This window comes from Lonchura striata, chromosome 4 (assembly GCF_046129695.1).
Source record: "Lonchura striata isolate bLonStr1 chromosome 4, bLonStr1.mat, whole genome shotgun sequence".
NCBI lineage: Eukaryota > Metazoa > Chordata > Aves > Passeriformes > Estrildidae > Lonchura > Lonchura striata.
The window spans coordinates 23,420,219-23,437,989 of record NC_134606.1 but is presented as its reverse complement, the minus strand read 5'-3'; the positions used below and the strand labels follow the sequence as shown (position 1 = coordinate 23,437,989).

The following is a 17,771-nucleotide window of genomic DNA, read 5'->3' as shown; positions in this document are numbered from 1 at the left end:
AAGTGGGCAAGGTTGAAGATGAATAGGCTTTAAAACATATAAGACCTTGGAATCAGGAACTACATGCTTGAATGCCATAGAGACTACAATAGGAGACATTTAAAAGCAAATGTTTAAAATACTTATGAACTTCTGGAACTGATTATGGTAATGTTGCTGATTTCAGATTTGGGCCATAGGTGATGCTTTTTATTACATTTGAGTGTAATGATATCATCTAGCATTTCTTCTGCAGAACTTGCTTAGATTAGTCCTCAAATGATAAATTAGTCATTTAAGAACTTTTAAAGTCACTATGGGGAAGAAATAGTCTGGTTTGTACCTTGGAGTGTAAGAGTTATTTCAAGTTATCATGACATTTGTGTGTCTGTTTATGTGTATGTGTGTAAATTCAGATTCAGAAAAAAGCAGCCACAATAAAGCACCTAGTAGAAAGCTTGAAGGATAGACTAAAAATAAACTTTTAATTCAAAAAGGGATTAAGAGCAGCAGTGTAACAAGAGGTTATTAATCTGTCATGTTACATTGAGTCTCCATAATTTGATATGTTTTTCTGGTGTTCATTTGCACAGGAACTGTAAAACAGCAGTACCAGGTATGCAGACCCATGGAAGAACTGTTTCTCTGTGTGATTTTTTTTTTTCCTGTTCTCAGCAGATATATGGAGCGATCATTCATTTCAGACAGACCCAGACTTACCACCTGGTTGGAAAAAAATAAATGACATTGCTGGGATCTACTACTGGCACATACCAACAGGAACAACTCAATGGCAGCGTCCTGTGTCCATCCCAACAGATCTCCAGGGCTCACGTAAAGGATCTCTTGGTTCCATTACTCCATCTCCTACTCCAGAAACTGAGGTAACCTGCTGTGTCTTCTTGTGGGCTACATACTGTAAGGAAAATTGAAATAACTTTTTGAACTTGCATGTTTAGCTGATAGTTAAGCTGGCCTTAAATGTAGCTACTTGTTGAAAATACCTCGTAAGTATCTATTTTCTATATTCATTTTATAATGGGGGTGCCTGATTAAACACCCTAAATTTTGGATGTCTAGGATGAATTCAGACATGTCTCTGATAAATTAGACAGGCAGACTCTGATATCAGAGTGTGAAACTTTGGCAGTTCTGAAGCATTGCTGCTTTATATGGATACAGGATACATACAATTTTTGTGTATGATAGAAGGTTTTTGGCTGGACTCTTTGTTTGCATCTTCTTTTTGGCTCATGTGGTAGGAGTATCACAAAAGATGTATGAGTCTTCATTTGAGACACTAGTTCCTTTACAGGGCAGTTTCTGTTGAATAAACATGTAGTGTTCTCAGGTGTAAGTCTCTGTGCATCCTGCCAGTACCAAATATCTATCAGGCTTTCACTAGAAACAGAGAGATGCATTCTGTCCTCCACATGTGCTGAAAGAGCAGTACCTGGTACTGCCTTTTAAAATAATGCTTTCAGACACAATCCAAGGGTTTGCTTGGTGTCATGCAAGTAGAAAAGTAAAATCAATTATCATAAATAAGAATATGCTGCAAAAAATGCAATCACTTTGTTTTAGTATGCTGGGAAGACTTCTATGGAATTAAATACTAATATTAGATAATGTTGGTTTTGAATGATTTTTATACTGAATTTTCATAAAAATGTCCACAGCTCTGTCAAGGGAAGTCTTTGTACTGGCTCTGAGTTTTGGATCAGGCAATCCCTAGGGGTTTGATTTTTTGGTTTTTAATTCATTTAGAGAGATAATTTTTTGATTTTGTTTATATATGCATTAAACTAACTTACATGAAAATTAAGAGGAGTTAAGGACATTCAAGTATGTATTACCATCTTGGTGCTAAAATCTTTATCCTGTGTAGACTTAAATGCCTACAATCGTGTTCATTATTTTAGAAAGGTTGTTCCCACGTGTTTATAAATGCTGCTCATAAGGTCTGCAAACTTGACCACAACATTTCAGTTATGGTTTACATCTGTCAAGATCTCATACTGTGCACCAGGCATGCTGGAAATAATTTCCGAAAGGATTCTTGGAGAAAGAACTGTAATTACAATTCTAGTAGAAAACAAGAAAAAAATTCAGAAATGCTGTATGTAAAGGGCTGCACAAGCTTCTAGTATAAATTCCTCTAAAGTACATGTGAAGGATATAACTTTACTGTTATTATGTTTCTAACTCTAGAATGTACAGAATGGGACCTTAAACAGTAATTTATAGATGGTTTTCACAAAAACCCAGAAATCAGTAAACTGCAGAGGAGAAAACTGTATTTTCATTTGAAATATTTTTCTATGTCTGTTTAAAGTGTCTTTACAATTAAAATTTCAGACCTGCTGGTAATGCATTACATTTATTTTTAACTTTTCATGATTGTTTTCTTTAAATGAAATATAGTTTGTGATTATGAATAATAATCATTAATTCGCAACAGCATCATGAGAGTAAAAAATGTATTAATTATAACAACATAGATTTTAATCCAGTATAGATGTATTAAGTAAGATATACACATATGTGAGTATATAGTAGGCTCACCTACATTTTGTTATGGCAGTTCTAATTCAGCAAGGAGTTTATTCCAGCAAAGACTTATGAACAGACAGTTCTATGGCAGCACCAAGATCATGTACTGTGCTGTAAAAGGTGATATAGAAATAAGCACATCCGCAAAATTCATATTAGTATGATATCATGTAGTTATTTTAATTGTAGATATAGGCAAAAACATTTGCTTTTTGTCAGTTTCTGCATTCATTGATCAGCATCTTAGCATTATTGAAGCAGTACTGGCTTTTTGATTCGGTGATCATTAAGATAGTACTCCAATACAGTACCAGCAGTTTTGGAGTAGTGGAGCTCAAAACAAGAGCGTGAACTGGGCTCAGGATTTTGTCCACTTCCAAATACTGAAACATTTTTACAGCCTTTTTACAGAGGCTCAAGGCATGGCTGGAGTTATAGTGGAAACTGTTAGAAGAAGTCTTGCATTTCTTGAAACCACAGATGCCAAGCTTTATTAATAGGAAGTTGAGGAAGAATCCTTTGTGATTCAGCTGGTTCTGCACAGAAACCCCAGTGCAGAGCAGTAAGAGAGAAATAAGTCACAGAGTGTGTCTGAGATAGGAGTAATGAAATAATTTGACAGTGTCAGCTATCATGAATTTTTATGTTTTAGTCTCTCTGCAGTTGGTACATGCCTACACTGTATCGTCTCCAAGTCACTGGCAGGCAATATTTGTTTAAATTCCTGTTCACTGCACTGCTGCATACCCAAGTGCTCCTCCTTTCCCTCCCTGGGAAATAGTAAATGCAGGTGTCTGTGATAAGGTCACACTTCACAGAAGACTGGGAATTCAGTCTAGACTAGGGGCTCCCAAGTGCCTTCATCCCAGGACTACCACTGACAGCATCACTTGTGGTGAAGAGCTTCCACCTCCAAGCTGAACCCATGTGTGAGCTGTGTACTGCTGGTTCTGTCATTGCTGCTGGAAGCCTGTACTTCAAAATAATTTGTTTTGAGAGGGCTGGTTTAGCTCATTCTCCCATGCTGGATTTGTAGGTTTTAGGTAGATAAAAGAGTATAATCTAGGATTGAGGACTGGCATGGGTAGTATTTGGTATCTGAACCAATTGGCTTCTGTGAGCCTATAAAAATACTTTATCCAAGTCCCATTTGTCTGTAAAGCATCACGTGCCAGTCTTGAAATGAGTTTATTTAGGCTCTTTCAGGTTATGAGTTTGTCAAACAAACATTTAGAAACACCATTTTTCCCACCCCTCTGAGTAACACCTTTTTACCCTTTGTCTTGTTTCCTACTTTTTTTTCCTTCATTTTATTTTGTGTCCCTGTCTCTTAAATAATGTAATATACAGAAGCTTTACTTCATTTGGTAGAATGTGGCTCACAGCTGAGGGCAGTCAACAAAGAACAGATCAATTCAGCCATTTGTGTGTTGTAGCTTAATCTGGATATTTAGCATAAAGTTGATAAGAGAATTTTTTAAAAAGTATAGGGAAGAATGATGCTGCCATGCGTAGAAATGGCAAAATGTTTTAAAAAGGAAAATAAAGTGGAAATGTCTTACTTTTACATGAAGTGCAAGGCAATTTTTCTTTCACAAGAAAGAAAGATAATAAATAAATTTTAATCCAAAGCAATTATGGGTTAAGCATTATGCAAAAATCCTGCTGATTTAACAAAAATGCTAATAAATACTAAATCTGAAGAACCTGTAACATTCCTTCCCTTCCTCCCCCTCAAAAGCATGAAAATGTGTTTTGGTTTTGCACAGCTGTTTAAATTTAACTTAGTTTTAGACCCCTCTTTTCTCTTGTCTGTTGTCAGATTATTTTGTTTTTGAATCCTTGTCTTTTGCAACATTCTCTTCCAAATTTTAGAATTTTTGCTGCCTCTTTCTCATTTCCTCTGCAGAGAAAAATCTGTAGTGCTTATGTTTCAATAAGAGCTTTTTTGAGATCATAGGAGAATTTGGTGATGGTGGTTGTGTCTTCTTACAGCCTAACTCATCCCAGGTCTTGAAGACCTCTAGAGGTTCTGTAGGCAACATAACCACTAACAGCTAATAATGAAAGAGAAGGGGCTTGGGAGGAAAAAGTAACAATTCAATTAGTTCAAAGGCACATTAGGAAGGGGTTACTCTTAAGAGTTGTTTCTCACAAAATAATTCCTCTAGTGGGAATACATTGAGAATGCTTCTGGGGTGGGAAGTCCACCCTGCAGATGAATATTTTGGGCCATATTAGTGGGTACCACTTCACCTTGGGGCTGAGCTGGACAGCCCAGCAGAGCTCATCTTAGAACAGGAATTAATTTCAGGATTTCTTGAATTGGTGAAGCTATAAAGAGGTGGCTCTGGGTCTCCCAGCAATCAAATCTCCTGACTTTTATTGAGGACTGTGGGAATTCTCCCTTGGTGAAACAGGAGAGAGGCACTCCAGCATCGGCTGTTCTTCTCAAGCTTTACAGAAAAGCCTGAACCTCAGGTTGTGCTGAACTGTGTTAGTGCTAAACTTACTGCTACTTGCTTGATTGTACCACTGAACACCTCTGAAAATCTTTGAGAACCCTGAATGGAAAATGAGAGGGTGGGTGCTTTGTTTGGTTTAGAGTTGTTTTTTAAAAAAGCTGATACACATTTCAAGACTACTTTTTTGGCAAGAAATCTCTGCATTCTGTACTAATCCTTCTTCCATTCTTGCTCTTTTCTTGTTTTTTTTTCTCTAGAAATATTTGATCTTTACCTTATATGTATCTTACCCTTGTATGTATATTTTTTGTGTTTCAGTATTTCTAGTTCCAGTACCGTTAGGGTCTTTTAACAAAAGTACCAAACAAATGGAAATCTTAATGTTTCCCCTTAATTGCTGTTGATCAAAGGCTGTAGCAGCTGTGGCCAACATTCATATTCAGATTCATTTTGCTTGCTTTTAAGATCATAGTTAAAGAGTAATTTCATTGTCTGTTCCTAATTTATATTAACTTTCCTTGTTTCAATCATTTGTTTTGGTAAGTAACTGTTAGAGGCATGTCTTCTCTTCTCTTCCCTCCGAATGCCATGATATAGTGGAGTAAGTAGTTGAAGTTTGAGGTGATCTGTTCCCTAACCCATCCTGTAAATATCAATGCTAACAACAGTGTCTTGTGTTTTTTTTTCTTTTCCTTTTTTTTCTTTTTTTTTTTTTTTATCAATGTGCTTCCTGTGTGAATAATTATGTGTCTAGAAACAGCCATGGAGTGATTTTGCTGTACTGAATGGGGGAAAGATTAATAGTGACATTTGGAAGGCAAGTATATTGTTAGATTTTAGAACCTTTACTACTATTACCCTTGTTTTTTGCATGGCAGTGGCTGTTTTCCCCTTTTATTTTTCCATGAATGTCATTCATAACCTAGACCAAAGTGAATGGGGGTACTGCTAGGGATGTCTAGCTCACAAACATGCTGCCTTTTCTGTCTTTCCACTTCGAATGGATTCAGTCTAAACTAGCAGGGCAACTGCCATGATGTAAACAAATAAGATGCCTGCACTGAATGAAATGCAGCTTGAGAACTATATATATATATATATATCTGTATATATGCATGCCTCTTTTCAACTTCAGCCAGAAATACTATCGCTTCTTTGCAGGGAGGATTTAATTTCCCTTTGAGATAAGAAATAACATGATGGTGTACTTAATAGTATTATAATAGTATTCAAGCTATACTAATAGCATTGCCTCTATCTCTAGGACCTGCATGCAGCCACTGTGAACCCAGACCCAAGTCTGAAGGAGTTTGAAGGAGCAACGTTACGCTATGCCTCTTTGAAGCTCAGGTACAATGACTTCAGAAGTCTCAGTGGAACGACCAACTCTGTTTTGTGTTGTGCTGTAATTTTCATATGATTTTAAGACTGATTTATTTTTTGTTTTGGTTTTTTTTATGTCACAGAAATGGTCCACAATCTGATGATGATGACTCTTGTAGCATCAACAGTGATCCAGAAGCCAAGGTCTGTATGAAGATCCACAATGGTATAACAATTAAAAATCTACCAGTTGTAAGTATAAACTTGCAAGGTGCAAAATGTCTCCTAAGTTTTGAAATTACCCCTCCTCTTGGCACAATGTGGACTGACCATGCAAGACTAATTCCATCAAAGGAATTTGCAGATCTAAAGCTTCATTCGGATGGGTCAGGAAAGTGTGAACTATTTTGAAATAATATAAACCAGGAAATTGGATTTTAGAGCTCAAGATTCCACTGTCCAACTGTAATAACTGTACTCTTGCACAACCAAATGAGTGTCTGTCTGAGAGAGGGCTCTGTTTTTTATTATCTCTAGACAGCTTCTGGGGGCATTCAATGGCAGAATTGGCTCTTTATTTTCAAGTTTGTCCCTTTTTAAAGTATTCTTCATTTTTTATGTGTCTGCTTCAACTTACAGCTACTAGCAAAGAAGCTACCTTTTAGAACAAGAAACTTCATTTTTTGCAAGAGAGAATGCAACCTACTTTGAGAATGCACTCCATAGAGAAAAGTTAGACCATTATGTGACAAAGCACCATAATTAAAGCTTTTACTGTTGGAATCTAAGAGTTTTGAGGAGAAAGAAGCAGCAGAAAGTTTTGTATGCTTGCATATCTATCTCCAGATTTGTCTTGTTGATAGTTTTGCCATTTGTTTGCATCTATTATTAAGGGGGTATATGAATCTCTATGATTGAAAATACAAGTAATTCAAATTAGTATTTTGGCTGTGCCACACAGCTGCAGCAACTGACAGGATCTGAAGCTACTTATTTGCAGGAACAAATATGTATGTAACAGAGTTAATAATTTTAATGGCATTAATGATATATTTTAAGAGAGAAAACAGACTGATCATGGCAATTAATTTTCTTTGTCATCTTGATTATTTGACTTGTGATATTTAATTCAGATGTAAATAGTTGTACTTTGCTTGGCTTGCTGGTAATTTAAAAGCAGAGCTAAATTCTGAGCACAGTAAATAGAGTTGAAGGAGTGAGGAACTTTAGGTTCCAGTCCTGAGAACAACAGAATTGTTCCTTTCATGATATGCCTTATGGTATGGAAAGCTTTAAAGGGAGGCAGTATTTTGACATCTCTATGACTTTACCAGGTGATTTGCACTGAATATTTTCGAGCCATTCCTGCATGAAGGACCATGGCAGTAGTTTTTTGTGGACAAATAACTTGTGTCATCACCTCTCTTCCCTCTCCCACTTGCTGTTTAAACTTCAGTATTTATGGATCAGGTTCCTATCTGGTGTCTGTGAAATGGGACAGTGCCAAAAGCTTGTCTTCTTTTGCCTATCACAAGTGGTTTTGTTTTTCCAGTTCAGGCAAAACTATGCTGATAATGCTTATAAGGGTAATCAAAACTGAGCACTGAAGCAGTCATAGAAGTGATTGAGAGAAAGAAATAGAGGAAAAAATAGACATGTTTTTGCCTTTTTAAAAATCATTTGAGTCAAAGCATCTTGCCTGATTTCTGCCCAATGCAGATGCTGTGCAGGGGCAGCAGTGGCCACAGCAGATACCGTGTGGTCCTGCAGGTGAAGCTCAGCAGTGCTGACACTGATTTGCAGCAGGAGAGGCTGAGGGCAGAGCTGATCAGTGCATCTGCCTCTGTCCCAAGGACAGGGCAAGTATGGCCTTATGTCACAGGAATGACAAGTGTCCAGAAACAGCAGGGAAAATCTTCACCTGTGGAAAATCCTCTGATCTTTATTTCTCACATGGATGGGATGGGGTAGGTGGATTCCTTGTTAGTCCATTTTGCCCCAAATATGGAGAGACTGAAAGAAGTCTGATAGGATTTGAAACTGATGACTTGGAAAAATCAGATATTTTTAGCCTTTTAGGCTCTCCCCTGCCATATTGTCTGCCTTAACTATCTTTGATTGAAGTATTTGTGGGGCAGCAAGCACAGATAAATACTTCTTCTGCATTTCATCATAAGAGAAGAAAAGTGTTTTTAACTCATTAAACTCTCTATTGGAAGAATTTGTTAAAATGAACTTTGTTATAGGTATGTTAGAGATCTTAAACCTATTTAAACCTAATCATGACATTAGTGGCCAGTACATTTGTGGAAAAAACCAGCGTCTCTATGGCACATTTAATGCTGTATTTCAGCAAAGGGAACCGTGCCACCTTGTGGGAAGCTTTAGTAGTTGTCTTCCCCCAGAGAGTCAGCTTCTGCAAAGACTGAAGCACTGAAAAAGTGCCTGCTTTGGGAAAAGCATGTAATATAATTAATGTAATTGTTTTTTAAAAAGTGACTTATGCAGCAACACATTTAAGTGTTCATAATTGTCAGTAAAGAATAAATATTTCTCTATGTATCATGTGCTTAAGATGCAGTTCATAGTTTCATGTCCATGATGTCTCAATCAGGTTGAAGACAGAAGGTCATAAAGGTGAAGTGGAAAGAGAAGAATAATTGCATCCAGCTTCTTGATAGCATCAATTTATTTTGGTAGAAATTTCTTGAAGAGGTGGCTTATGGTGTTTGATGAGGATCCTAATTCTGCATGTGAAACATGCACAGCTAGAAATGAGTTTTGAATTGGTGCTTCCCAGGAGACAGATCGTAACCTTCCTGCTTAATTTACAGAGCAATGTGTGCCTTCCTAATTGAGTTTCAAGGAAGGCAAAAGATGCTTTTAACAATCCCAGACTGTAAATTCTTCTGGGTTGTCTTTTTTTTTTCATTGTTATAAAATACGATGTCCCTGTGTAAAAACATAGAAAGGTGCTAAATTTTTTCTTATGTCCATATATAGAAACAGAACCTCCTGGGAAGGCTGTCACTGTCCCTAGGAATGGCACAGATTTTCAAATTCCCTATCCACATTGGTCTGCTCAGTAAAGTTAAGTTTTTTCCAGCCTCACCATTTTAGAGCAGTTTTAGCTATATACCCTTATCTAAGAATGGGAAGAATATATTTAAATCTGTTCAAGTCCTAGGCATATACTCCAAAAGACTGTGTTCTACTTTAGAAACCAATAAATGCTCTGGATCTCAAAGGAAGAGAATAAGACTATTTCTAGGAGGGAGGGCATTAGGAGATGTTGATAACAAGTATTTAAATGCAGTGATTCACCTGTAGGTGAATGAAAACACACTTCGAGACATGGAAAGTGAGTTGGTGATGAATTTCTATGGATTGCCTGGCCTTTAGGGTTTAACCAGATGGTCTTTGGCAAGCTGACTTGTGGCTGTTGTGAAAGTGGCCTGTAAATCAAAATAACCTATCTAAGCACTATCAAAATAGTTTTACAAAATACAGTGTGCTCCCCAAAGATTTAATATCCATATCTTGGCTGCTTTTCTTACTATGGAAGCAGGTGTATGTGTTTTGGAGGCATTGTATTTCTGGTCTTTTCCAGAAGGAAATACCCTGCCTCGACACAGCATCATGTGTAAATAATCAGCGTGTGTGTTTGGCTGTGGACATGAATCTGATTTCTGATCCAAGTGAAGATTTAACCTAAGAGGAGCTTTTGCCATGTCCAGCAATCCCAAGAAAGGATTATTTTCTTACAGTCAAAGCAGCTTCTAAATTCTTGGTGCAAGCAGGAAGTATTCAGCATTTTACAGCAGTCCACCCCAGGCTGCATACAGTCTTCTCATGAGCTCAAAAAATGCTACAAAAAGCATTTTCAATTCATTTCAGTTAATTAAATTTGAGGAGTTTATTCCATCTTAAGTCTCTTTTCAAAAATAGATTAAATCTAAAAGAGAAATAGGGTATCTTCAATAGTTTTTCTTCTAAAGTGGTATTTTTGCTTGGTTTTTGGATTAGGAATTTGTTTCTTTCAAAGCAATCTTTTGTTTTCATTCCCTAGGAAATAACTCTGGAAGAAATCTTTATCTATGTCTTTACCCTTATAAGGGAATCACAGTATATAAATCCATGTATTAATTTCAAGTTTCTTCTTAAGTATTTTTTGTGGGTCTTTTTTCTGCCTTGACTAGTCTTCCTGACAAGCTGATTCAAGTTTAATCTGCCATTCCACCTTTGCAGCTCTTGTGTAGCAATGGTGAGTGGTGGGGGTGGCTGTTTCTAACCTGGTTTGTTGTTCCTGAATTTGGCTGTTTGCCATTAGCAGCATTAAGGCACCCTCACATCTATAGAGCTGCTGCAGGTAAATGATGCAGGTGCTTGAAAATGTTCTGCTTCAGGAGCAGTTTTCAAAATAGCCAACTGAAGCACTAAACTACATATCCTCAATGATGTATTTTTTAAAATAATCTTTTTCATGTTGTCTATTAGACCTTTCAGAGAATGTTTGCTTGTTCTGTGTCTCTGTGAATGATAATTATTACCATTGACATCTGTTATGTCATTAGCTAAAAACTCCCAAAGTTATTATTTGATGTACATAATAATGCAGATTTCTGTCTAGAGGATATTTGCTTCCACCTTGTTCCTAAATGGAGTCTTGTTTAATCAAACATGAAGATGAGTTCAGGGCAAGGAAGATGCAGCATTTCCCCAAAACTCATGGATTTACTTTATAATGGCATACAGAGTTACAGTATGGTTTTCTGTTATGCTACATGTAAAATATAAATATCTGGGATAACGTAGCCTAATTTCTCAAGCCATTCAAGATTATAATGAGATCCTGCAAAATATTACATGTCTTTCACTCCTAGGAATCCCATCTATCTATGGCATCTAATTAACTGTGAACCTAACACGCACGATCAGGACATGAGTGCCCAAACAGTAGGAGGGATGTAGAGGAGACATTTTACTTGTAGTCTTCCTTAGAAAAACACATCACAAAGCCATTCCTCATGCAAAAGAGAATTGAAACTGCTCGAATATTTACCATTATTTTCCAGGTTCATAGTGCAAAATTTACATCTTGAGTTTGGAGGCATTATCAGGATTTGTTTTGTTAAAATATGCTGTACAAAAGGTTTGCACTGGGCTGTGAGATTTCTGCAGGATTGGGAAAAGAGAAGATAAATCATAGGAACACCTTTGTTTCAAATCAAAACAAAAGATCTTCATGGCCAGTAAAGTTCCAGTATTGTCAGTGGCTGTGTCTGCTACAGGTGCGTTGACCAGGAATTATTGCCTGGGTAAGAACATAGATGCCAAATGTGTTACAGGAGGATGAATGATACAGATGGAGCTGTGTGGGTCATGCTGTGCCCTTGGAACAATTACTGCCTTTGCCATGAGTGGCCAGGTTGTGTGGGCAGTTTGGGTGCATGCCAGTGACCACTGTCCTTGTGGGGAGGCAGCTTCCCTGGCTGCCAGTCAGGTGAGGTGACACTGGAGGGAGTCTTGCCTCTGGAATTGCAACTGTGGGACACCCAGTGTGCTGCTGTGGCCTCTCAGGCATGGGATACTAGGAGTGCTGGCGACATTTGAGAAAACATGAATATACCTATTTAATTTTTTTTTTTATGATGTTGTTTCTTCCATGGTGGCAGTTTCTATTGCTTCACTAGGTCAAAGTGCCAGTGTCATCTTCAGTACTTTTCTCATGGAGGTGCACAGTCCAGTTTTTCTTGGCTGGAGTCTGTGTACAGCATCTTGCTGTGTACAACCATATAACAAACTGTGGTGGTTCAGTAGAATACAGAAAACTCCAGGCTGCTGATCTAAGCAATTTTTTTTTTTTAAGAATCTTCAGTTTCTAATATTTTAATGTTGTTTATTTTAGTAGTTTTAAATCACAGTTTATTCACTGATTTATGGTGTGACACAGTAAACATTTCATGGGGCAGCAGTACTTAGTGTGTGATTGTTGAAGGAACCCTCAGGAATGGACGGAAACTGGGAGAAGCAGCAGCTCATCATACTCATGTGCCAAAAGCAAAAAGTTTCTGTGGCCATTCTGCAGACCAATGATTCTGTCAGCAAGCAGCTCCCAGTGTAACACAGCCTGGGCTGATACTGCTGGCAGACCTCCCTGTCAGCTCATCAGCAGCTTTGCTAGTACAGTGCAGAAGTAATCACAGCTTGCAACCCTTCATGCTCCCCACTTGAGACCAACCATTTCATCTCTAAAACAATCTTTGTAGCCTCTGTCAGCTTCAGCTGTGGAATGGCCTATTGACTGTGAGTTGCCTCTTGAATGTCTGTTCATTGTATTGTTACAAAATGAACTGACAGATATTTCTCTTCAATTATTTATGTTACCTTGCCAGTTTAGGGCAGCTCAGGGAAATAGCTTGCTCCAGTTTTTAAATGTTACAGTGTTTACCATTCCATGGCATAGATTTTTAATGGAAAAATTTATATTTATATATAATTTATAATATAGTAAAAATTATATTTATATACACATATGTTATGTGTATTTATGTATATTTAAATATGTGTGTTTATTTATGTTATATATTGCACATACACATTTTGAAACCAGCATGATACAAACTTGGTGAGTTATTTGTCCATTGTGGACTAGCTAAAGGGTACATTTACAGAGGAAGTTCATTTAAAAATCAATTAAAGTGGAACATTGAGTTGAATGACAGAGCAATATTTAGATAGCTCTAGCTAGCATATATCTTTATTTTTAGTTCTACTTCTAAATTTCACTTTAAAAAATGAGAAGTTTCCCTTGTCAAAATTTTCTGCATTTAATCCAAGAGAAAAGGAATAATATTTATCTCTTAAGAGATGTAAAATCATGAGATATACTATATATCATAGTGCCATGTTGCACAGTTATGCATTTTTCCATATGTTTGGAGATGATAACTCCATGGTGCTTCAAGCAGACAGCGTGACCGTAGATGGGTCCTCAAATGTGGGAGGTGCACCAGGGCTGAATATTGCTGGACTCTGGATTCATGCTTATTTGAGTCTCTTTTGAAAAGTGAGAATTGATCAATAGTGCTTTAACTTCATCAACTTTGGATCCTGTTGCAAACATAATTTCTGCAGAAATCAAATTACTTGTAATAATGTTGCTTCTAAGGAGACATGAAATTTTGACTTTAGTGAAGCTGAAAAGTTTTTTGCCATTGATTCATAAGGTCAAGAGTTCACTTAAAGTGGAAGTTCTTCAGGGGTTTTTGTTTCTTTCAAAATTTGGATGTCATGCATATTCCCTTTGAAATTATGCACCACAGTATTAAATAATGTACTGCTGGTGGCATTAGAAGCACTTATATTTCTGTCAGCCTGAAAATATAGGCTGGGAAAATACAGCAGTTATGGTTAAAGTTAACAAGTGCAGAGCATTAGTTCTGAAGAAATAAATGCACACGTTCTTTAGGTTCTGCAAACTCCTGCAGGGCTTGTCTCTGCTGACAAGCATATGTGTGTGTTTCTTGGGGTCATGTTTGTGTGTCACAGAACAGTGGAATCTGCTTGAGTTATCCTAACATTTAATATACTCTGCAAGATAGACCCGAATTTGAATATCCTTTATTAGATCCTAGTGAAAAATATGACTGGCTTTTCTTAAATGAGGAAGCACAGGTTTTATTTCACTGTATTAAAATTAAGCCCAAACCATCCTTACCTCAAAGCAAAGTGCATAAACCCATCCCTTTATGATCTGAAGTCAAGGTACCTGTAAAGCATCTAAAGTGAAAACCTGGTTTTGCTGGGAAGACTGGAGAAAATTATAAAATTGTTTTAATTTCTTCTTCAGAAGGGACTGTTAGAGAATAGTAGTGCTCATTCTATTTTTTGCTCAAATGACTGAATTTTTAAAGATCTTGAACCAGCACAATGTTCCTGCAACATTTTCTTGCCTTGGTAGAGCAGATTTGACCTCTGGCTGTAAGCCAGGGAGAACCATTGAGACAGAAGTATTAAGCTCAAAACAAGAGAGGAATTTTTGTCATCCTACACATTGAGGTCTGGAAAAATGAGACTTGGAGAATGAGTAAGGGATTGAGAGCAGAAAATTGGATACTGACCTCCTCTAAAGAAATAATGTATTATAAATATTATTTTATAGTATTTCTAAAGTCCCCATATTTAATTCTAGGGGAGTTTAGTTTATAAACATCTGCCTGAAATGGCATTTATTAGTGGTTTCTAAATTTTGTTGTGACCTGAATACTTCTGTGCTTATTTTTGTATTTCATGTGCATTTTCAGTAATTCAAGTAATACCAGATGAACTGTAACAGGAAGCTGGAAATGCTGAAAAGTCTTATTAGTATGTTTTTGATTAAGCATTTTGAATTTTTTGTAGCTAAGAACTTTTATGTGACATCTGTGAATATTTATTTGAGAAAGTAGATTCACTGCAGTCTCTTCATGTCAATTAAATGAAAGTGCTTGTTCATTAATTGTGTAAGTTCTTTTTATTCTCTTGTTACTCTTTGATCTTCTCCAGTGTTTTCATCTGAAATCAATGTAATCTTTCTTGCTGTGTAGCAGGCAAATAAACTGGAATATACTTCTTCCTCAGAATAGAAAGATGTTATGTTATGCTTCCAAAGCATAAAATAATATGATAGGTTTTTTTTTTCTTTTCAAACTATCAAAGAAAATGCAAGTGAAATTTCAGAGGTTATGTTGGCTGCATAATAAATGGTTAATTATGTGACCTACATGCTGTGTCTCAGGCACAAACCTGCTCAGTGGTCTGTGATAAAAGGCCTTATTAAATATTGTAGTGATTTACGTGTCTGCAGGCAGATATAACCTTTAAAATGAGAAAATATAAAAGGAAACAAAAGGAAACTATTCAAAAACAAGTCCTGTGGGCTTGGAAGTAGAGAAGAAATAAGTAGCACATATTTAAAGCATCAAGACAAACCCACTCTTAATGCAGATGTGTTCATAGTGGCTGCCAACAGCTGTGTAATATCAAAAGCAATCAGTCTGTGGTCTGGTAATGTACATTAGTTTGTACATTTGTTATCAAACTGATGTTCTAATTCACTTTCACTCTCTTCTGGGATCTTTTCTATCCACACCTTTATCATCCATTCAGCTTCCAACATTACTCTGCCATCAGTCATGTGCACTTGATCTTTTGTCCTTTTTTTAGTAGGGGATTGTATTTACTTTGTCTTTCTCAATTATTTTATTTTTATTTTCTTTAATGCTGCATGCTTAGTACTGCATGAGGCAACAGCTAGAGTGTGAATTTGCTTATGGTTAGAACTCTGTCACAGTTCTCTCTGTCCCTGCCAAAGCTCCTTCCAGAGTTCCTCTTGGAAAAGCTGCTGCAGAGCAGGACCCTGCCCTGTGGTGAAGGGTTTGCAATGCCAAAGAGTAAAAGTGTGATCTATGGTTTGTTCATTTCTTCAATCCTAAAGTTCCACAGCTTTAGGCAATGTTTTGGATCAGAGCTGCACTGCAAGAGAGGTTTACAACTCTATACAGAGTTCCGATGACAGCATTTATGAGTTTGGTTCTTAGGTTACAAATCATTAACCCTGAAATATTAATTGGATTGGCAACTATTCAAACATAGATTCCCCAGAACTGTAAAACCAAGCAGCAATACCCATGTTTTCATTTTTGTTCACCTGTCTTTTCTTGGGCTAATGTGTGATAAGGTGGATTTTTTTTTCCTGTGTGTAACTTCTTTGCACAATGTCCTGTGTAGCCAGGCAGGAAGTGTGAAGTCTCCAGTCAAGATAAAACCACAAGATTATTAACTTCCCATGGTTTAAAGGACATTTTTTTCATTCAGTTCTCTCAGCCATGCAGTGTTTGTGGTAGTATCTTTGATCTTCCCAATCCCAAACAGCAATGTTTGCACAGTATACAATTCCTAAATATCTTTCATCTTGTTGTATGTATCAACTTCTTTTGTTTTTCTTCAAATCTGTTTTTCTTTGCCAGCTCTTGAAAAGATTCTGCGGGCAAGCAGACAGCCCGACCAGGCACAGAAGACTTTCTGTAAGAGAGAAAATAAATTAGATAGACTACTGTAGGACAAAAGTTGACATTGGGATTACTTTGAAATTATGACAGGCCAATAATTATTAATTGCCACTAATTATCTCTAAGCCTTGAGTAGAGATGCATAACAAACTGGCATTGCCAGGAATGAGCTCATAGACCCTTAATGAAGAAAAGCTACACTCTGTGTTTTAGCTTGGCTTGGTTTGCCTCTAGGTGTTAGTTCCAGAAGACAATAGAGTGCATTATCAAAACTCTTTGGGCTCAGAGGGAGTACTGTGTCTCTTGGCTTCTCAGTATTATCAAAGCTCTTTGGGCTCAGAGGGAGTACTGTGTCTCTTGCCTTCTCAGTGTCACTGGGGGAGGCAGCGAGCCATGATGCTGTGTTAATGTGTTAGAGTTCTAAGCCATTCTGCTGTCATGCCTCACTCAGCTAGCCATGGTCTAAAAATTAGGTCATATCTGACTGGAGACACTAGGTGGTTTATTTCTGCTGGGTTTTGTGCTCTTTTGTTTTAAAGAGAACCTGTAAGTCAAATAATGAAAGAGGAAAAAAGCAACCTGAAGTGAAACACGAAATGAATCTCTTACAATCCAGCTGCTGGCAATATGCAGAGAAGACAGACATGCAGGCATGCTCAGACTTCCACCTCTCTCCCATTCCACAGTTGTGTATTTAAATATTTCTGCTCCACTGATGCTGAGTGGATCCTGGTATGTGTCACTTGTTCCTGGGTCCCCCTATTCTACATGAGGGTCAGCCATGAGTGCTGATCTACATCAGCACATGTATTCACTTAACCACAAAATACAAAGTTTTTGGTCTTTAGGCGTATTTTGAGCAAAAGAAAGTTACTTTTATATATATTCAGGTACATGCAGTGCCGTGTGAGTAGAATGTTGAGTCTTTTTAGGGTTTATTGAGAGGTTTTTGTTTGCAGTGACTTTTGGGAAATCCGTTTGTTTTCTGAAGCTGTTCTGAAGCATTTTGTTTGGGTTATGGCAAGGGCTTCGTGTGAAATACACAAAAACTTGTCAGGTGCCAGAAGCCAAGGGCTTTCTCATGCCTATCTCACTTGGAAGCACCAAGAGGGAATAGAAGCAGGGAAGGAAGCCAGGTCCTTCACATGGAAGGAAATATATGGGGTAGACAAGAGTGTTGTGTTCTGCTCCCTGTACAGTTTTGACAGTGGGCTGCATAAATACAGTGGATGCTGCCACCAGAGAATTTCAAACACAGAATTAAAAAAAGGCCAGGGAAAAATAGCAGAACAGTTCACAAATAAGAGATTTACCTGCTGTCAAGTTGAATTGGGAGTCTTTCATAATTTTTGGCCTTCTTAAGATACACTCTGTTCAGTGCAAGGACTATATAGGTTGG

At 37.3% G+C, this 17,771-nt stretch overlaps 1 protein-coding gene across 8 annotated transcripts in view; it reads left to right on the top strand.

Moving 5' to 3' along the window:
• The window catches only part of APBB2 (amyloid beta precursor protein binding family B member 2), a 165,728-nt gene that overhangs the window by 101,606 nt on the left and 46,351 nt on the right, over positions 1 to 17,771 (top strand). For 6 of the 8 annotated variants that reach the window (XM_077782812.1, XM_077782818.1, XM_021528429.3 and 3 more), the window contains 4 exons: positions 655 to 863; positions 5,752 to 5,814; positions 6,262 to 6,347; positions 6,464 to 6,524. In XM_077782812.1, coding sequence (XP_077638938.1) covers positions 655 to 863; positions 5,752 to 5,814; positions 6,262 to 6,347; positions 6,464 to 6,524 — 419 coding nt within the window. The remainder of the gene's footprint in view (positions 1 to 654; positions 864 to 5,751; positions 5,815 to 6,261; positions 6,348 to 6,463; positions 6,525 to 17,771) is intronic. The other 2 variants (XM_077782817.1, XM_077782819.1) reach the window with 2 other exon arrangements.